This window comes from Narcine bancroftii, chromosome 2, assembly GCF_036971445.1.
Source record: "Narcine bancroftii isolate sNarBan1 chromosome 2, sNarBan1.hap1, whole genome shotgun sequence".
NCBI classification, from domain to species: domain Eukaryota; kingdom Metazoa; phylum Chordata; class Chondrichthyes; order Torpediniformes; family Narcinidae; genus Narcine; species Narcine bancroftii.
Genome location: NC_091470.1, coordinates 152,056,854 through 152,079,489, shown reverse-complemented (window position 1 = coordinate 152,079,489; position 22,636 = coordinate 152,056,854). Strand labels below are relative to the sequence as shown.

Sequence of the window (22,636 nt, the reverse complement as noted above, 5' to 3'; positions counted from 1 at the left end):
GCCTAATTCTGCATCCTGTCTATATCATCTTGTAACCTTCAACAACCTTCAGCTCCATTCACAACTCCACCAACCTTTGTGTCATCTGTAAACTTACTGGCCCATCCTTCTGCCTCTTCATCCAGGTCATTTATAAAAATCACGAAGAGCAGAGGTCTCAGAACAGATCCCTGAAGCACTCCACTAATCACCGACCTCCAGGCAGAATACTTTCCTTCCACTACTGCCCCCTGCTTTCTTCCATTAAGCCAGTTTTTTTCATTCAGACAGCCAAGGTTCCACTGATCCTGTGCCTCATGACTTTCTGGATGCATCTCTCATGGAGCACCTTGTCAAATGCCTTACTAAAATCTATATAGACCACATCTACTGCCCTACCTTCATCAATTTTTTTGTTACTCAATTAGACTTGTGAGGCACGGCCTTCCCTTCACAAAGCCATGCGGACTTTCCTTGAGTGAACTGTACTTTTCCAAATGTTCATAGATCCTATCCTTAAGAATCCGCTCCATTAGTTTACACACCATTGATGTAAGACTCACCCATCTATAATACCCATGGTTCTCCCTATTATCTTTTTTAAGCAAGGAGACTACATTTGCCATTCTCCAATCCTTCTGCACCTTCCCTGAGGCCAAAGAGAAAGATCATAGCTACTGCCACAGCTATCTCCTCCCTCACTTACCACAGCAACCTGGGGTATAATGCATCCAGCCCTGGGGACTTATCAATCTTTATGTTTTTAAGAAGATCCAACACTTCCGCTTCCTTGATCTCCACATTGTCCAGCCTCTCTTGTAATACTAACGCAAAGTATTAATTTAGGACCTCCCAACCTCCTCCGTCTCCATGCACGTTGCCTCCCTTATCTTTTAGCAGCCCCACCTTCATTCTGGTCATCCTTCTGTTCATCACATACACATAAAATGCCTTGGGGTTGTCCTTAATCCTACAGGCCAAGGCCTTCTCCTGACTCTCTTGAGCTTTCCTAAGTCCTTTCTTAAGCTCTTTCCTGGCTACCTATACTTCTCATGAGCCCTTCCTGTTTCCCGTTTCCTATATCTAATGTATCCATCCTTCTTCCTCTTGACCAGCTGCCTCAACTGCTTTGTCAGCCATGGTTCCCTTTTCCTACTATCTTTTCCTTGTCCCCAGTGGGACAAACCTGGCTTGAACCCTACACAAGTTGTCCCTAAACTTCCTCCACATTACTTCTGTGCTTTCACACTTAAACATCTGTTTTCAATTTATTCTCGTTAGTTCCTGCCTCATCCTTTCATAACTAGCCCTTCCCCAGTTTGACTGTTTATATTCTTTTCCTTGGCTATGTTGAAGCTAAGGGAGTCGTGGGCACTCTCACCAAAGTCCGCCACATGACCAGGTTCATTCGCCAGAGAGGAAGTTTGGTGTTTTCATTGCATTTAATGGCACAGGTTAATCATGGGCTGCTGAACTCATAATGGAAGAATGCATGTAAAAGAAACAGGCCAGTTGGCCTCATGAGTATAACCAGGTATTTATGTTACTCACCTCTTCTTTGGCTTGGCTTCGCGGACAAAGATTTATGGAGGGGTAATGTCCACGTCAGCTGCAGGCTCGTTTGTGGCTGACAAGTCCGATGCGGGACAGGCAGTCACGGTTGCAGCGGTTGCAAGGGAAAATTGGTGGGTTGGGGGTTGGGTGTTGGGTTTTTTCCTCCTTTGTCTTTTGTCAGTGAGGTGGGTCTGCGGTCTTCTTCAAAGGAGGTTGCTGCCCGCCGAACTGTGAGGTGCCAAGGTGCACGGTTTGAGGTGAGATCAGCCCACTGGGGGTGGTCAATTTGGCAGGCACCAAGAGATTTCTTTAGGCAGTCCTTGTACCTCTTCTTTGGTGCACCTTTGTCTCGGTGGCCAGTGGAGAGCTTGCCATATAACACGATATAACACTACTCTCCTTACAACCTGCTCATGCAATCTTCCTGGTATGCCTTTCTTCTTTCTCCACACACACACACACACACACACACACACACACACACACACACACACACACACACACACACACACACACACACACACACACACACACACACACACACACACACACCCCTCAGCCACTCCATTTAATCATGAGTTTGTATTCTAAAGTGGAATGGAGAAGGCAGGCAGAGTAATACCTACATACAGTGCTGCAAAGCAGCAACTCCAAGAATATAGTTTGCAGTCTCTCCCTGTTGGCATCAATAACAACCAAGGAGTATTCCTGTTTAGAACAGTGTGATAGAAACAAGCCTTCTTTCTGTTCCAGTAAATTGAATTTTGTCTGAAAAGAAATCAATTCTACTCCATGCTCTGTCTCACTGGTGTTCACAGAACAGACTGGCATCACACAGTCATTCACCACCTCCAGCTACCACTCTCACCCTTCCTCCAAATCCTCACCTCTTATCTGACTTTGCTTCTTATTTGTCTTGATCACTAGAGCTCAAATAGCTGGCTGCCTCTCTCAGCACAAATCTGTCTCTTGTGCTTGACAGCACTGGCCCGTTCAAGGTCACTAGGTACCTTTTCCTTCCATTAGCTTGCCTGCCTGTGGATTAGTCATTAACTGGTGGAGCACTGCAGTGATCCTAACTACTTGTCTTAGGTTTCCACCCCATGACAAAAAGAAAAGAATTGCCCTGCACTTGACAACCAGAAAAACTGAAATTTATACTGCACCTGAGGCATTTGAGAGGAATGATTAACAAACAAATCACGCTGGTATCTAAAACATTAAACACAGAAATAGAATTTAATGAGTGTCTTAAAGATCTGCAATAGACAAGTGAAGTAGTTTAAGAAAAGATTCCAGTGCTTGCGGCCAAGAGACTAGAAATCATGGAGTCCAGACGAGAAAAACTGGAGAGATCTGGTTCTGAGATGGGAAGGGTTGGTGAGGTAGAGAGAGGAAGAGGGAACAGGAAAGGACAAAACCAGAGATAAAGTTAAACACAATGATAAAGGATTTAAAATTAGAAGAGGAGGACTGGAATTGGCTTGTTTTGTCCCTAACCCAACCTGCATAAGCACAATGGATCAGAATTTATTGTATGAACATGTCACAAAATTTCCTGTTTCGCAGCAGCGTCACAGTGGAAAATTTATATCAACCACCTGACAAAATAAATAAAAATAGTGCAAGAAAAAGTAAGGTAATATCGAGGGTTAATTGTTCATTCAGGAATCTGATGGCAAGGGGAAGAAGCTGTCCTTGTGTTACTGAGTGCTTGTCTTCAGGCTCCTGTACCTTTTTCTTGATGGTAGCAGAGTGAAGAGGGCATGACCTGGGTGGTGGGGGTCCTTGAGGATAGAGACTGCCTTCTTAAGATGTCTTGTAGATGTCCTCGATGGAGTGAAGTCTGGTGCCTGTGATGCCGCAGACCGAGTTGGCAACCCTCTGGAGGTCGTTCTTGTCCTGAGCGTTGGCACTTCCATACCAGACAGAATGTTCTCCACGGTACACCTGTTGAATTTTCCGAGAGTCTTCAGTGACATACTGAATCTCCTCAAACTCCTTATAGAGTATAGCGGTTGATGAGCCTTCCTTGTGATTGAATAAACAGCAGTCAGGTGGGATCTTGGATTATCTGACCTCTGGGAGAGGAGGATTATAACTTCCAATCTACCCCAGGATTTGCTTCCGGTAAAACATTAATTCTCTGGTTTTCAGGAAGTATTAGTTGCTGTAAAACATTTTGCAAAGTTCTTTAACTTTTCCTGATGCCTTAGCATGCATTTGTTGGCATTCATCAAAAATAAACCAACTGGCTGTTCCTCTTATTGCCTGCCGTTGCAGGAAGTTGTTGAGTTTAAAACAGCTGCTACATTTGCCTATAAAACAACAGTAACTTCATTTCCAAATAATTCAAATGCTTGAAAAATTTAGAAGAATAAATTGAATGATCTTGCCTGAACTTCATAGGAACAGATATGCTGTCTCTTGAAAATGACTTTGGCTCATTTAGCGAAGGAGGTTCCATCCACCTTCTTATTCAAAGTTTATGACTTCATGTCAAAAATGCACTTTGGAGCACCCTGAGGTGGCAAAGTCACTCTGATCTCATTTAATGGGATAATAAGGGCAGCATATCTGCCCCTAATGAAACTTGGCTACAAAGAGTAAAAGTCAGTAAAGGACTGCAGGGTTAACGTAGCAATGATCATGACGATGGGTTCAAATCCTGCGCTGTCTGTAAGGAGCTTGTATGTTCTCCCCACATCCGTGTGGGTTTCTTTGGGGTGTTCCGGTTTCTTCCAAACCTTCAAAAAAAACAAAATGGAGGTTGTAGGTCAATTGGGTGTAATTGGGCGGCACGGGCTCATGGGGTGAAAGAGCCTGTAACACTGTTGTTTGTCTGAATTTTTTGTAAAATTAAAATCATTCAATGTACCACCTCCCAGTAATTATTCATTGGCACTTCTGGAAAATATATATGGGGACACTGAACATTGGACAAGTTCAATGTAAAATCCAATTGTCCGGACACTGATGGGCTTTGGGTGGCAGGGAGAGTGAGAGAAACTTAGGGATGGTAGGATGGTTGGCCACTTGCAAGCAAAGGATATAATGTGGCCAAATGGAAAAAGGAAACAAAGTTAAACTGAATCAGACATCGTTAATCCTTTTCCAACATTGTGCTCAGCAGGGAGCCATTCATCCTGCAAATGTTTTGATGCACAAAAAAAGGGAATTTAAAGGAAAGGGTAATTTGCCATATTGTTTCCCATTAAGAAACCATTTCAGACCATTATTTTGTTCTGTGGTTCCACAAGATTGAACTTCCAATCTTAGAATACAACAATAACTTTTTTAAATAGTAGCTTTGAAGTACTAAATCATCCCAGATTTATTTAATTGGAACACATATCAACCAAAAATGTGCATCAAGCTACATAAATACATCTAGTCAAGAGCTAGATAATGAGGCTAACTGGATTCCCCCTCAAAAGATCTGCTGTAGATTCGAAGAGCCAAATGGCCTTTATTTGTGCTGTAGTACAGTATCTTTTCAATCTTCTTCAGCATGATGCTGAAACAAGCCATGAAAGACCTCAACAATGAAGACGCTGTGTACATCCGGTACCACACGGATGGCAGTCTCTTCAATCTGAGGCGCCTGCAAGCTCACACCAAGACACAAGAGCAACTTGTCCGTGAACTACTCTTTGCAGACGATGCCGCTTTAGTTGCCCATTCAGAGCCAGCTCTTCAGCGCTTGACGTCCTGTTTTGCGGAAACTGCCAAAATGTTTGGCCTGGAAGTCAGCCTGAAGAAAACAGGTCCTCCATCAGCCAGCTCCCCACCATGACTACCAGCCCCCCCACATCTCCATCGGGCACACAAAACTCAAATCGGTCAACCAGTTTACCTATCTCGGCTGCACCATTTCATCGGATGCAAGGATCGACAACGAGATAGACAACAGACTCGCCAAGGCAAATAGCGCCTTTGGAAGACTACACAATAGAGTCTGGAAAAACAACCAACTGAAAAACCTCACAAAGATTAGCGTATACAGAGCCGTTGTCATACCCACACTCCTGTTCGGCTCCGAATCATGGGTCCTCTACCGGCATCACCTACGGCTCCTAGAACGCTTCCACCAGCGTTGCCTCCGCTCCATCCTCAACATTCATTGGAGCGACTTCATCCCTAACATCAAAGTTCTCGAGATGGCAGAGGCCGACAGCATCGAATCCACGCTGCTGAAGATCCAACTGCACTGGGTAGGTCACGTCTCCAGAATGGAGGACCATTGCCTTCCCTAGATCGTGTTCTATGGCGAGCTCTCCACTGGCCACCGTGACAGAGGTGCACCAAAGAAGAGGTAGAAGGGCTGCCTAAAGAAATCTCTTGGTGCCTGCCACATTGACCACCGCCAGTGGGCTGATATCGCCTCAAACCATGCATCTTGGCACCTCACAGTTCAGCGGGCAGCAACCTCCTTTGAAGAAGACCGCAGAGCCCACCTCACTTACAAAAGACAAAGGAGGAAAAACCCAACACTCAACCCCAACCCACCAATTTTCCCTTGCAACCGCTGCAACTGTGTCTGCCTGTCCCGCATCGGACTTGTCAGCCACAAACGAGCCTGCAGCTAACGTGGACATTACCCCTCCATAAATCTTCGTCCACGAAGCCAAGCCAAAGAAGAAAAGTATAGTGTGGAAAAAGTTTCATCAAGAAACTAGGCTTCACTAAACATCATAAGAGGGGAATAGGGAAGAGAGAGAGAAAGAGAGTTAGAAGAAAAAGATAGCTGAAGGATGTACAATGTTCGTGGCACATGTTCATGACATTAAATTATGATTCTGAGTGGGGGAGGGATGAAAATTGGAGATATACAAGAGGTTTGAGTTGAAGGGAATTGAATAACTTGGAGTGTATATGTTTGATGATTTTTCTCTATATCCACTTAAACAGGCAGTTACAGATTTTAATTTCTATTTCAAACCAAGGATAACATCTTTGACAACATGGCAGTCTCTTGATAAAGCTCTTTTATACTATCCAGTGTTCACTGAAGCTCTTGGATGTTGTCTATGTAGACCTTAGTAAGGCCCTTGACAAGCTCCCATATGGGAGGTGAGTCAGGAAGGTTCAGATGCTCGGTATTCATGATGAGGTAGTAAACTGGATTCTATATTGCCTCAACGTGAGAAGCCAGAGAGTGGTAGTGGATGATTGCTTCTCATATTGGAGGGCTGTGACTAGTGGTATGCTTCAGGGATCTGTTCTGGGACCATTAATGTTTGTCATCTATATCAATAATCTGGATGATTATGTGATAAATTGGATCAGCAAGTTTGTGGTTGACACAAAGATTGAAAGTGTTGTGGACAGCAGGGAAGGCTTTCAAAGCTTGTAGAAGGATCTGGATCAACTGGAAAAATGGGCTGAAAATGGCAGATGAAATTTAATTTTGTAAGCTAAAAAACTAAGATAGGGCATACACAGTAAATGGTAGGATATTGAGGAATGCGATCGAACAGAGGGATCTGAGAATACAGTTACATAACTTTCTGAAGGTGGTGTCACAGGTAGATAGGGTTGTAGAGAGAGATTTTGGAATATTGATCTTCAGAAATGCTGTATAACCAGGGTTTATGTTACTCACCTCTTCTTTGGCTTGGCTTCGCCAAAATAGGAGGTGGGATGTTGTGGTCAAGTTGTATAAGACATGGGTGCGGCCAAATTTGGAGTATTGTTGCGGTTTTGGTCACCTAACTACAAAAAAAACAATAAGATTGAAAGACTGCAGAGAAGATTTACTACGATATTGCAAGGACTTCATGAACTGCGTTACAGCGACAGGTTTATTCCCTGGAGCATTGTAGAATGAGGGGAGATTTGATAGAGGTATGCAAAATTATGAGGGGTATAGAGTAAATGCAAATAACCTTTTTCCACTGAGGTTAGGTGAAATACAAACCAGAGAACGTGGTTAAAGATAAAAATGGAAATGTTTAGGGTGAACATTAGGGGGAACTTCTTTACAGAGAGAGTGATGGGAGTGTGGAATGAGCTGAGGTAGTGAGTGCGGGCTCATTTTCAATTTAAGAAAAAATTGAACATGTACATGGATGGGAGGGGTATGAAGGGCTATGGACTGGATGCAGATTAATGAGACAAGGCACAATGATAGTTCAGCACAGACAAGAAGGGGCAAAGGGCCTCTTTTCTGTGCTGTAATATTCTATGGTTCTTGCATTGAGGTTTTGAACTCACACCTGAGAGTGCTACCAACTCATTCAAATGGGCTGCAATCTAAAGATATTTTGACCCAGGGAAACAAATGTATGAATATAAAATATTTATTGAAGCTGGAAAAGAAAAATCAAAGATTAATGTACCAGTTTCACAAAAAATAATGGAGACTGATGATAACTTTTTAATTATTTATTAGCTCAAAACTTGATCTGACTTAGATGTACCAAGATGACTTCTTTATTGTTCAAGCATTTGATGTAATGCAAATATCTGACATTGCAGGGACATTGACTTGGATACACTCCAGTTGTACCCAATGGTCTTTTACCTGTAAACTTTATTAACAGATCACGATGGTTGGGCTACTCAACCATAATCCTCGGTGACAATGAAGCGGCAGAGTACAATTTATACCTGGCTTAACATTGAAATTAATGTTGCATATTACCTTAGCCCATTGCCCATTGTAATACATTAAGGTCATCAACTCAAAAATAAGTTCATGCACAAGGTGCACAGTTCAACTATTCTTAAGATGAGAATGGGATAGCCAATTCTCAGATGCTGTTTCTTACAATGGGTTTTAGGATCAGTTGGTATGTTAACCAAAAGCCAAACGTGAAAGTCATATTTTTGAAGAGATGTTTTCGAAGTAAATGTCGCACTTATTTGAAATGAGAACGAAAAGAACAGAAAGGAGAATATTAGTGTCTTCAGCCTGTTTTTCTGTTTTATTCAATCATGCTTGGTCTGCACCTCAATTCCACTTACCTATCTTGTTTTGCATCTGTTAATGACAATTTTACAAAAATATGTTGATCTAGCTATCAATATTTTCAATCTACCTTCTAAGTTTCAAGGGCTTTTGAAAGAGAGTGTTACAGATTCTGCTGAACATTATATGAATTATGACCTGACACTTTAGCTATACAGCCGGACGGTAATTTAAGTTTTAAAAAAAATGTTTGGCCTGGAAGTCAGCCTGAAGAAAACTGAGGTCCTCCATCAGCCAGCTCTCCACCATGACTACCAGCCTCCCCACATCTCCATCGGGCACACAAAACTCAAATCGGTCAACCAGTTTACCTTGCTCGGCTGCACCATTTCATCGGATGCAAGGATCGACAACGAGATAGACAGCAGCACCTTTGGAAGACTACACAAAAGAGTCTGGAAAAACAACCAACTGAAAAACCTCACAAAGATTAGCATATACAGAGCCGTTGTCATACCCACACTCCTGTTCGGCTCCGAATCATGGATCCTCTACCGGCATCACCTACGGCTCCTAGAACGCTTCCACCAGCGTTGCCTCCGCTCCATCCTCAACATTCATTGGAGCGACTTCATCCCTAACATCAAAGTACTCGAGATGGCAGAGGCCGACAGCATTGAATCCACGCTGCTGAAGATCCAACTGCGCTGGGTAGGTCACGTCTCCAGAATGGAGGACCATTGCCTTCCCAAGATCGTGTTCTATGGCGAGCTCTCCACTGGCCACCGTGACAGAGGTGCACCAAAGAAGAGGTAGAAGGACTGCCTAAAGAAATCTCTTGGTGCCTGCCACATTGACCACCGCCAGTGGGCTGATGTTGCCTCAAACCGTGCATCTTGGCGCCTCACAGTTCGGCGGGCAGCAACCTCCTTTGAAGAAGACCGCAGAGCCCACCTCACTGACAAAAGACAAAGGAAGAAAAACCCAACACCCAACCCCAACCAACCAATTTTCCCCTGCAACAGTGTCTGCCTGTCCCGCATTGGACTTGTCAGCCACAAACGAGCCTGCAGCTGACGTGGACATTACCCCTCCATAAATCTTCATCCGCGAAGCCAAGCCAAAGAAGAATTTAAGTTTCTACTTTTGTTTTGGATTGCCCACCCCAAGAGAGAGTTTTCTTTTCCCCTTTGATCCCAATAAGGTCCCTGAATTATTTTGCACCCCAGAAAGATCACTGTTTAATCCTCAATACCCATTGGCCACAAGACTTTTCCATGCAACCTCTTCTCATCATTTCACACGTTTCATTCTGATGATTCTCTGGGATATCTGTCAAAGGTAAATATCATCTTTTCCAGAATAGAACACAGAATTCTATGAGCAACAGACATTGTGTTACAGATGTTTTCTTAGAGGGGGTTATTTTGTCAGTCTTCTGCATCAACATGTCTTTTCAAATGGTAGTGACTATGGTTCAAGCAAACATGTTTTAATGGCAACAATAAGCTTTAGGATATTCTGAGGTTCTGAAAGTCATTTTAAATTCTTCTTTTATAATTTAAAACCTTTATCGCAAGTTGGTGTTTTGGGCACGTCCTTGGGAGCACAGAAAGACTAAGAAAGGAAGTGGATTCATGTCACGAGCTTTAAATCACTCTTTGGGCTGCACTTTGTACTATGCATTCATTTTATTTCCATTTTCAGCTTTCACTTTTCTCTTCAAGGTGTTCCTATTGATTAAAGCTTTGTGAAGGCTTGCCTATTGAAAATGTTAAATAATCAGAATTAGGTTTAGCAATAAATACCTCAGGCAGAAACAAATTCAAGTCATTCTTTTGAAATGATTCTGGAAGTGGTTTAAGATTGGTTTAACAAATGAGTTCAGCGTAGGAGCGTGAAGAGGGAAATCAATGTCAGCCTTCTTTTGATGCTTTTTGACTACAGGACTTGTGGCAGAATTGATTTGAATTCCTTCAGATGTCCATAGAAACTTCTATATTGACACTGGCCTTTCATTATTCAAGATAAACGAGATAATCAAAGTACAAGAAATTCTGAGTCACTGAGTAGACACCAACAGTTGTATGTGGGCTAAGGTGGGGAGAAATTTGAACAACCACCTCTGATTTTCAGTGGCCATAGATCCACAGATCTTATCACTGAACTTCACTGAAATAGACAATAAGGTGTTTTATGCAGGGAATGAAAGATGTTCATCGGATCCAAGGTGGAAACTGCATTTCTGAGAAAAGAGCTGGATTGCATTCTGGGTCTGAACAGTAGACTTATTGGAAAATGTTCCCTCTCCAGCAGAGAACATTCTTTATTTTTTTTTAAAGTTTGTTTTGTGTACTATCATCAATTGTTACCTACCTGATGTCTTCCGAGGTTATTACTTCTCACACGGGACATGATGATGATAAACCCTGGATGTCTTTATTCTGTTAGGTCTTAATTGGATCCCAGCTTGTGTGTGTGTGTGTGTGTGTGTGTGGTGTGTGTGTGTGTGTGTGTGTGTGTGTGTGTGTGTGTGTGTGTGTGTGTGTGTGTGTGTGTGTGTGTGTGTGTGTGTGTGTGTGTGTGTGTGTGCCCAAACTCATTCCTGGGTACCTTTTGATTTTTTTGCTATTCTATACAGAAATTGTTTGGGTTTCTCAATTAGATTACACCCTCAGATCTGAGTTCTTCTGTGCATGTGTTTGAGATTGCTGTCACCAATTCCGATCTGATTATCCTTTATTTTTAAACCATCGAAACTGCTTGATTAGATTTTAGCCTCTTACTGTTTCCTGGATGTCCATTATTCTATATATAAATCTGATAAAATTTTAACATCTTAGCAACATCACCAAACAGATTTAGACTATTTCAGGTTGAAATACTCTTTGAAATTAATTTTTTATGATTGATTCCTAATTTTGGAAAGAACTCTTTTTGTGTGGTTGGAGGAAGGAGAAGAATGACATGCTACTCATCAAAACAGCATCATTTTCACTGTGGCTGTGTGAAAAATTCATTGCTTTGATTGATAAGATCTCCTTGAATAATCAGAATGAGCAATTGTGGCACATGTCTGGAGATTTGCGATCTAAAAAGGAAGTTGTATATCGCCCAGCCTGGCTCCTACAGAAAGTATTAAATATTAAAATTGCAAGTGCTCTCAATTTGTGCTTGAATTGCAGACCTGTCAAACCACATGCTTCTGGCACCAATCGTATGATTTTTTTTTTGTGACTTTTTGTGTGAAATTTGTGCTCGTCAAGGTTAGTAGCAGTATTAATGCTCATAAATGGAATATCGTCCATTGTCAGCATCAAGCATTTGAAGGTTAGTGATACAGTAAATTTCCTGCTTTCTTCTGTATTGAACTTTCATTGGGCAAGTTGGAACATTGGCCTCTATATCAGCCATTCTCAACCTCTTTTTGGCTATGGCCCCCTTAGGACTCTGCTCAAAATTTATCAGCATTCCCTGTGAATCAGTCAAATTTTGTCTTCTTCTGAGCTTCTCCTGACTTCATTAAAAAAATATATATATGTGGGGTGAAAAGTAAATAAAGGCTTTTACTTAAATCTCCTGTGGCCGGCAGAGGGGCCACAGGGTCGTCATTGCTCTGTCAAAGAAATCCACGGAAGGTGTATCAGTAGTTAAATATACTCTGCTATCACACTCTCTCAGGGCAGACATGTTGCAAGTTTGAGCAGAATAAAGATGTAGCTACTGTACAGAGTGAGTTTTCATCCTTCTTGTATCTCCCCTAAAAATTAAAACAAAATGCAAACAGTAGAGTGGAAAATATTAGCAGCTGTAAAATGAAAAAGGAAAAAGTGACTTTCTGCAACATCTTGTTTTTATTTCTACCTGATAAAATATGCTTGGTGAAAGGGTGCTTTGGTCATGTGAAAAAGACAGCAAATCTAAATTCAAAATACAGTAGGACACATGGTAATGAATCATGAGTAAAAACTTCCAGGATGTTTGTGCTAGACATTGATCATCCCCAACAAGATAGAATATAACTATTTAACTTGGTACATTTGATATACTAGGAGTCACTATTGACTATAATTCTTTACTGGAACCGCCACATTTAAATGCCATGATGACAAGAGCATGTCATATACTGACTATCTTGTGAGGAGCCTTTCCACAATCAACGAAACAGAAATCAGAAATGTGATGGAATAAGTCGGATAATTGCAAGTTCGTCAACAATTAAGAGGCTCAACACAATCCAGGACAAAATCATGTTGTTGGTAATTCATCCACCATCTTAAATAGTTATCCTCTCCAGTATCAGTAGACTGTGGTTGCAATGTTTACCATCTACAAAATGCAATGCTGTAATTGACTACAGTGTCTCTGGCAGCACTTTCCAGCCCCCTAAGACTTTACTGCTAAACAGGACACAGCACCAGGTTCACATAACTGCAACCAACTGCAATTTTCTGCTCAAGTTTAATCCAATCATACCTCAGAGGCTGGTGGAGAAGTTATCCTCACTGAACTCAACACCAATCTCTGTAACTGGATTCTGGACTTATGAACAGAAAGACTACAGTTGGTAGCAGAATGTCGAGCACCATTACGCGGAGCACTGGTGCGCCTCAGGGCTGTGTGCTCAGCCCACTCCTGTTCACATTGCTGACCCATAACTGCAGTGCCAGATCCAGTTCCAATAGTCATCGTTTGCATATGAAATGCCAGTTGTTGGCTCATCAGTAACGATGAAGAGTCGCGCTACAGAGAAGAAATGGGAAGTGGTGTGAGAATAGCAACCTCAGTCTCAACAAGACAAAGGAAATAATATAATTGAGGTCTTCAGGAAGACCAGGGACGACCACCCTCCACTGCACATTAATAGCTCGGTAGTGGAGAGAGTAGAGAACAGTCCACTTAAGAAATGACCTATCCTGAACACACCTCATTTGTCAGGAAGGCACCACAGCAACTGTACTTCCTTAGAAGGCTGAGGCGGGCAAGACTTCTGGCCACCATTCTATCAACTTTCTGCAACAGCTCTATCGAGAGCATCCTGGCTGGCTGCATCACGGTGTGGTACGGTTGCTGTAGAGCTATTACTTTTATGCTGCTCTTTTTATTTTTTTATTGTTGTAAGATGGTTCATAATATGAATGTTTGCCCTGTGATCCTGCTGTAACACACCGAATTTTGTGACTTGTTCACGCTAATATATTCCGATTCTGATTCTGAGAATTGGATGGGAGGTCGATCCACAGGAACATAAAAGCAGCAGAGAGGATCATTGTGGTCTTCCTCCACCCTATTGATGTGATTTAGTGGAATTGTTGTTTAATGAAGGACCATAAAATCAGGGAGGACCCCTACCATCCTGTCTTCAGCATCTTCCAGCTACTCCCATCATGAAAGAAATACAGAACCTCCAGGCTGAGAAACAGCTTCTTCCCACAGGCAGTGGCACTGCAGAATGAATAATGAATTGCAATAACGACTCTCTGACACTCCATTATGTATTTAATAATGTTTATTTTAAAAACCTGTGTGTGTGTGTACATATATATATATATATATATATAGGTTTTTAAAATTGTACTTGTCTGTACATATGCTATGTCTGTATGTGTGTTTGCACTCTACACTGTGGTCCGAAGAACACTGTTTTGTCGGGTTGTACTGGTACAAACTTGAACATTATCCTGACTTGGAATTACATTACTGCTCATTCATTTCCCCCAAACCCCTAGCCATTACTACTGAGGGAGTGTGTTCAGTGTATGAACATGAGAGGGTGACTTATCACTACCTTGTCTGGACAATAAATGTAATTTTTGCTGGCAAAACCCATGTCCTCTAATTCAAAACAGACACCAAGGAGAAATTCACTTCTGTTCTTTATGGGAAGATGGGATTATTCTCTCACTTTGAAAAGGAAGCAATTCTTCATCTTATCCAAGGCATAAGATAGTTCAGCAATTCCTCAGAATTGCACTGAGTGTATTAGTCTCTCTTTTGTGCTCAACTCTTGAAAATGCATTTTGAATCCACAGCTCCTCACAAAATCATGAATGAAGATGATTAACACTTGCTCTATGTTTCCTTCATTTGAACGCTAAGGTTCTGAAAATTCAAGTTTTTTTGTCAACTCACCGTGACTCCTCCAATTGCTACATTTTCTTGCCTCATTGCATGATGTGGCATCTCCACAGAGACATTGGATTGTCACCCAATTATCTCACACATTTCAATCCTGAAATAACCCTATTGAAAATGCAACATTTTCTTGCAAACAATTCAATTTTTTTACATTAGGCTAATGCTTGATAAATTTGACAGACAAGCTGGCAGTATTTTGAATTGGTAATAAAAGTATAAGTAACGTGAGACCTCACTAGAGTATCTATCACTTCAATAATTATCATCTCAATGAAGGGATTTGTGGTAGAAGCCAAATGGGAATGTTTTAAATAACATCCAGATTTTTAATGCCTCCTAATGTGTTATCACACCATGACAATAACAGAATGTGCCTTTTTTAACATGACATATGTCACAAGATGTTATGCTGTGAAATGACAAAGTGTTGCAGCAGATACGTGATGGCTATGATCTTTTTTTAATTCCAGCCCAACCAACCCTGCTAAATATATTAAACTTAGAATAGAAAGAGTTAAAGAACCAAACGAAGTGAAGTAGCTCAGTGAAGTTGTTGAGCACCTCTATTAGATGAGGCAGATCTAGACTGATGTAAAGGTTCCATTTTGTCTCTCTCAGATGGAACTTGGCAACAGGAAGGGGTCTCCTTCTGGCTTCATCTGGTGATTGTCTTGAATGAAACTGAGCCATTTCAGCTCTGATGTTGAATGAGTTGCCTGAAGCAGAATTTCCTTTCCTTCATTTTGGCCCATTGCCGTTAAACACAGAAAGCTAAACTCAAGATTCTAGGAAGAACCCTCCTTGCCCCCTCCCAACACTCCCAGCTGGCAAAAAAATTCCCGTGTTGGCATATCAGGTGGATGGGAATGGACTCATCTGTTTCAATTAACTTCTGGCACTCAGTGCCCATCAACACACATAAAGATTGAAATGGAGAAGTAACCCCAGTCACTGGGTGTAGAAACTGCATTCTCTGACAATCAGTACTGCTCTAAAAGAAGTCCCACAAAAAATTTCTGTTCCCTGATTAATTGGATGAAGAGAATCCACATGAACTATGCTCATCTCCTTTATTCTTTGGCATTCCAACACAATTCCCAAATTAGTGAAGGGTATTAGAACTCTGTACAAAATACATTTCCTTGTAGATACATGGTCCCATTTGACGTGGATCCTTGGGTGTTGCGATTTGTTTTATTGACTTGTCCTCAATAATGAAATCATCTTGGCCCCTGCAAAGCTGCCTTTGAGTATGATGGAGCAGCACTGGGTTTTGTCCAGAACTGTCAGGCAAAGTGAGGAGAAACCTTTTTATTCAATGACAGTCATGGATGAGGAATTGACATGTTTTTGGACATGAACTGGGAGTGGTTGATTGTGACTGAGAGCATGTGCCAAAAAGATAACATGGACACAATAAGGCTGAATAAAGGTAAATAAGAGCAAAACCCCAAATATTGTAGAGGAACTCAGCAGGTCAGGCAGCTCTCATTCAACATCAGAGCTGAAATGGCTCAGTTTCATTCAGTTGACATTTCAGGCCGTAACCCTTTATAGATGCTGCCTGAGTCCCTCCAGCATCTTGTGTGTTGCGTAAGACTGAATACTCTCCCACTGTGTTCGAAATATTAATGATTCTATTTGCATATTACAGTCATGAGAGTATTTGCATTCTCATAGGTCTGAAGTAACATTCAGCCATATGCTGGATGCTTGTCCCACAGATCGTTTGACAGTGTGCGTGGAAGAGGAAACCCCTTGCATGGTTACAAATGTCATAGACTTTCCCATTGGAAAGAAAGTGAGAAGCCACAGGCATGTGAGAACAGGCGAGCTGCCACACCAGGAGCTTTTCAACACTTATTCTGTTAATCATACAGGCTGTTAAATCTTATTCATTACTAAACATCTGTTGCTTTCCCTTTTAAAGAAAATACAATAAACATTAAATTCTTAACCAAATTAATTTGGCCAGTGTGAAACAGTTGCTTAGCAAGAGGGGGATTCAAGTAAATTCAACATGAAAGATGAGTTACAGGGAGAGCTTGGGACAGTGATAGATAAGAAATTAAAATCTGTCTTCATAGTCTTTGCTGCTTGTGATTTGACACAATTGGACGGATGCTCATGGTTGACAGGTACTAATTCCAAGTTAAATTGGGCATCCATTAGATGGACAGTTTTCACATCAAATTGGGATAGGAGTGCATAAACTTCAAGGAGGCATAATTTATTTGATTCCATCTCACCAGCCCAACCTCTTGGACCTCTAATTTCCTTCTCTATGTCTCTTCTTCTTAACCCTTTAGACCCATACTCTCTCCCACCTTCCAAATCCTACTCCCTTGTGTGCTGAATATGTCAATGGCACACTGGTAAATTATTCACTTTGGTCACTGAAAATCAATAAACACAGAAATCATAGTTGCATTTCCATCGTGCCTTTTGTTATCCTGGAATCTCTGTAATATTTTATTGCCAATTTAGAATTTTTGAGCAATTACTGCAATCATAAAGAAAACTTTGCAACCAATTTGTGTGATGTAAAGCCCTACCCTCGTCGTCAAGCAATAGTCAGGCATATGGGCAATGATTCTGCATGGTGATCAACTTTAGCCAGTGTTGTAGGGAGAAGGGCTCTGTTGTTTGAAGGAGTACAGAGTACAGGAGGAAATCGGATCAAATAGAATCTTGGTGTCATACTTTATTTGACATGTAGAACTTCCCATGGTGGAGAATTTCCTTGGAATTGTACTGATATCCTTCTAACTCAGTAGGAATCCCAATCTAACAAAAGAATTTACAACACCACAAATAGGGCAAGAATCTGACAAGACCAACTTTGTGATAATCCCAATATTAATGACAGTGCATGATACCCAACATTGCCAACAGTGGAGGTTTCAGTGGAGTTCAATCATCAACTTTGCCGACAGCATGGAAATCTGAGAGTCATTAACAACTAACTCTTCCAATTTTTGTGTTTCGTTTATAGGATTCTAATAACATTTATATGAATGCACGATTCCCAAATCAATAGAATTTACAACACATATCAGCATAATTTATATCAGATAGGATTCCCAACATTACATTGCAACTAAATTCATTTCATGCACAGGCACACACACACCCACACCCCCCCCCCCCCCACACACACACCCACACCCACACCCACACAAACGTGTGTGGGTGTGGGTGTGTGTGTGAAACTTGTGTTTTATTTATATGTTGCTTGTGTTTTGTGTGTAGATTTTGTTACGTGTGTGTACATTGCTTGTGGTATGTGGGTAAAGTTCAAAGAATTTGGACTAAAGCAATAAATCTGTATCACAACCCATTGTAGATTTCGCACTGCTTTCTTAGAGCATATCAATGCCTGGCACCAGATGACAGGCATTGTCCATGCCATAATTATCAACTTGTGGCTCATGGATTTGTTTCAGGAGGCTTGTGGCAATGCAACAAAGACAAATATTGCTGATAAAATAAAGGAGCAATAAGCAAAACAAAATTATAAATTTGATGTCAGAAAAGAAAAAATTCTCAAAAGTTTTTTTTCCCTCTGGAGCAAAAGGGAAGAGCCACCCCACACCTACCACTGCTGGTCCTTGGGTTTGTTATTGGTGGTTTGTGTAAGTAATGGAATTCTTAAGGTAGGCGAAAAAAGGTTGCAAACTACTCATCCATGCAATCCAATTTGTAGCTGTCATTGTCAGTTCAAAAGCAGTTAGGTTGAGACAAGATTGTCAGCTTTGTATCAGTGGGGATGGAGAGTTGAACACCTTGTACTTGTGCATTTTGAAGTTCACACACAACCACACGAGGAACTTAAAGAGCAATTGTAGAAAATCGTGATTTTATATCTGGAAGGAAAATACCACAGTTCAGTAACTTCTCGGTCTGTTACGTGTGTTTTAACAAAGATCCCAGAGTGACCTCTTGAAAATATGGTGTTACATGAAGACAGGTTGCACACTGACAACGATGAAAGATGCCCACTGATACGGTACAGTGGGCAGTAATCATCCGCCTATTTTGGCATTGACAGTACTGTGGCAGAAAACTACTCTTCAAAACATTCATACTGAATTATAACTTCCATTGCAGCCTGCATTTAAAGAGACAATGTCTTTATTATATGAACTCTTTTTTTGCATTTGTTTGCAAATGTTTTTTTTTATCTCCATTTGCTGATGTTTTCTGGGAATGGATTCACACTAGAATCTCAGAGCATCATCATTTATCACATTGGTGTGATAGCATATGGCCTGTTTGACCTGGCTAGCAATTCTGAGGACTTGCCATGAAGTAAGATGGAAAGGAGACTTTTATAGAGTGCAGACCTGTTGGGCTGAATAATATGCTTTGACACTCTAATCTCGACTGTAATGTTCATATTCTAACGTGGTGAATTCTGTAATTTAATTCAAGAACACTTCGGATAAAATTCTGCATGAATCTATTTCTTGCTTGCCCAGAACTAACAGGATGATTTTTAAAAAGTCAAGAAAAAGACAGCAACTTTTTAATGGCACAAATTTTTAGGATCTAATTGTGATAGCACAGGGATATTGCATGATACTTAAAAAAACTTTTTTTTGGTTGGAGCTCTCAGGTTTCTACTGAAGTTTATAAAAAAAACAAGCTACCTACTTTACTTCCCTGCAGAATTTAATGATCAATGTTTTAATTTTTTAATTTCTATTGGAGATTTTTTTTCAGTAGTGTCACTTGTTTAGAAAGCTCTATGTTTAATGGTTGGAAAAATCCTCAGTTCAACATTAACCATTTGTTCTGCACAGCACAGGTGTGAGATAGGGGAATAACATTCTAGATGTCATTTTTTGCTGGAAGGGAACCATCTTTGTCTTTGAACCATGGCTCCTCACTGTCCCCAGTAAAGAATAATCACTTTGGCATGGTTCTGAATATTACTATGAATACATTTGTTTAATAGAGGGATAGAAAACATCTGAAAAAATATATGGAACAGGATAGGACTGAATTGACTGAAAGAAAGTTTAGTTAAAATGCACCGAAATGCTGGAGGAACCCAGCTGGTATTTCAGGAGACAAAGATATATTGCCAATGTTCCAGACCCTGAGTCCTTCAAGGAATATGCAAAGAATAAGCAGAATGTGCAAAAAAACAGGAAATCTCAGAATAGGGACAGTGCCGGCTGGGGGAGGGGTCCAGACCAACAAAATATGGTAAGGGGACAGGTGAGAATTGATTATGTCTGTGTGAAAGAAGATGGGCAGGGGAGGGGAGGGAGAAAGACAGAGCTGGGGGAACATGACGGGGGGGGGGTGGGGGTGGGTGGGCGGGAGAAGTGAGGGGGGGAGTTTTGGGCCTGAGCCAACAGATGCAGAAAAGACCAGCTGAGTTCCTCCAGAATTTTGGTGTGTTTTTAGTTTCTGCACACTTTTGTGTTTCATTAAGAGAAAATTTAGTCCAGACTTTATCTTTTTCTCTTCACAGTGTCTTTACGGCTGCTATGTCCACTCTTCCATTATCCCCACTTTCCACCGGAGGTGCTATTGGCTTCTTCAGGTAAGAAATTATTTGATCTTATTTTATAAAGCACGACTATCAAAGCTAACTCACACAGCACTGTAAGATGGTATTCATTATTTTTCTACTACTTTCTGCTGCCTTGTGTGGTTGCAGCTTGTGGCAAAATTTCCTGTGGACCTCTTTGTTGGAGTTCCTTTGCAGTTGGCTATCATAGCAGTGGAACAAGTACATTCTGTTGACTTTTGCCAAGTGAAAATATGTTTGTTCAGCTGTGCGTCAAATATCTGTTTGGTTCCCTGCCTTTCTAATATTTCTCTGTCATTGCAAGATGCTTTCACTTAGGCTGATCCAGAATGTAAAGATACGTGCTGAATTTATAGTTTGGATTTGAAATTGTCTCCCCCATAGAATACAGAGGGTAGAGGTGGATGGGTGTCCGTGGCAAGTGGCGTTCTGCAGGGCCGTTATTGGGACCCCTTTATTTTGTGATGTATATTGATAACTTGAATGAAAAAGTTGGTCAGCGGTTTAGTGAATTTGCAGATGACACAATGATTGGTGAAGTCGTGGATACTGTAGAGCAACCAATCTCAATGGTCCTCCTGGGAGCCACTACATATTTAAATAAAAGCCTTGTTTTCTTTTCACCAAAACTTGACTGCTTCACAGGGAAAAATGAGGGCTCTTAAACTTTGAGCAGAGTCTTGGTGATGGTGGGGAGTCGGGGTTGGGGGGGGGGGGGGGAGTGGGGATGCATAGACAAAATAATGGTTGAGAATAGCTGGTGTAGAGTGCTATCGACAAGTTCAGGAGGATACAGATCAGTTAAAGATCTAGACATCAGAATGTTACCGGCATCAGATGGTGGTATGATCTCTGGTTCAACAAACTTTGGTTGGTTCCTGTGGAGCACAGGAAGGAGGCTGAGGGGTGGCTTATCAAATTATCAGAAGCTCAGATAGTTTGGACAATCAGAATAAAAATGTCTCACACCAGAGGACATGCATTTAAAAGTGAGGGGGAGCAGAGGAAATTTTTTACACAGAGTGCAGTAGGTAGGCACCTGAAATGGGCTGCCAAGGGTAGTGGGGCAAGTAGATGCAATTGGAGCATTTAATAGACACATGAAGATACAGGGAGCAGGTGGATATGTATTGTGTGCAAGCAGCTATGTTTTAGGGTGGGAATCATGTTCGATGTAGATGTTATGGCTGAAGGGCCTGTTCCTGACCAGTACTGCTCTATGTTCTATCTGTGTCCTATGATGTACCAGCCTGAAACATTAAAATATTTAATGCATTTTTTTTGCATTACTGATCAAAAGTTATCCGTGCTGAATTTCACAATAATGAAATTACTTTACGTACAAAAATAAACAGGAGAAATTTGGGGTACAAATGGGTGCTTGATGGTTGGCATGGAATTGGTGGGCCGAAGGGTCTGTGCCTGTGCTGCTTTGGCTCAATGAATTACAGTGGGGACCTTGGAGATTGTTCATTCCATGGCTTGAGTGAAATATGCAAGTCTCACAAAGTGGATTGTCAACACACTTAGTACTGCATAAATCAGGCCAAATGTTATTCATGTATATATCAGAGGTGTATTTCTGGTGTTGTGTATTGGAGAGATGTTTATCAAGCAGTGTATACATTGCCCTGGATACATACTTAACATAATATTTATTGGAGCAAAAAACATCCACTGGAGGAACTCAGCAGGCCAAGCAGCATGAGTAGGAGAAAAACAATGGTTGAAATTTTGGGCTGGAACCCTTCATCAAAACATTGAATATTATTTCTCCACTCCACCCCCCCCCCCCTTCTCCAAATGCTACTTGACCCCCCGAGTTCCTCCAGGACATTGTTTTTTTACTCCAGATTCTAGCATCTGCAGCCTCTCATGTGTCCCCAAGGTACATATGGTTGGGGGAAGTATCAGCTCGGGTTTGGGCATGGTGCATGGGGTGTGTAATTAGTGGGCATGTGGTAAGTGATCGATGTATTGGATGCATGGGGTTAAAAATTAACCTAGTGAATTGAGTCCAAGGGGTTTATACATTGAATGGGGTGGTTGGGTCAGGTCTACATTAGTGTATATTTGGTGAGTCGCTCCTGAAGCAGACACTTATAAAAGGCATTGGATTTCAATGAGAAGCTAAATTGGTTAACCTGTGGAGTGAAAATAGAGGTGATCATCAATCAGACGAGTTTATATTAGGTATGTTGAGGCAAAATTTATGTATGGTGGTTGGAACTGCAATGTACATATCTAAAAAATATCAGATGGATTTTAATGACGACAACATATATGCTGTTTATCAAGGTTGTATTATTGGGGATGTGTATGAATGTGTGAATTGGGTTCAATGGACACAGATTTGACTGGAAATTATCCATATTTTCCCCATGAGTTCTTAAATCCTTCCCTCCAACTCCCTTCTCCTCTCTACTTCCCTTCTTCTGTTCTTAATTTCAGTCACATCCTTTCTATCTTTCTCTTTCTGTCTTCTGCTCGCCTCTCCTCTTTCTTCT

The 22,636-nt window shown here is 41.3% G+C and overlaps 1 protein-coding gene across 7 annotated transcripts in view; it reads left to right on the top strand.

Moving 5' to 3' along the window:
* The window catches only part of camta1a (calmodulin binding transcription activator 1a), a 1,025,873-nt gene that overhangs the window by 725,430 nt on the left and 277,807 nt on the right, over positions 1 to 22,636 (top strand). For all 7 annotated transcript variants that reach the window (XM_069918585.1, XM_069918583.1, XM_069918582.1 and 4 more), the window contains one exon: positions 20,070 to 20,141. In XM_069918585.1, the coding sequence (XP_069774686.1) occupies positions 20,070 to 20,141 (72 nt within the window). The remainder of the gene's footprint in view (positions 1 to 20,069; positions 20,142 to 22,636) is intronic.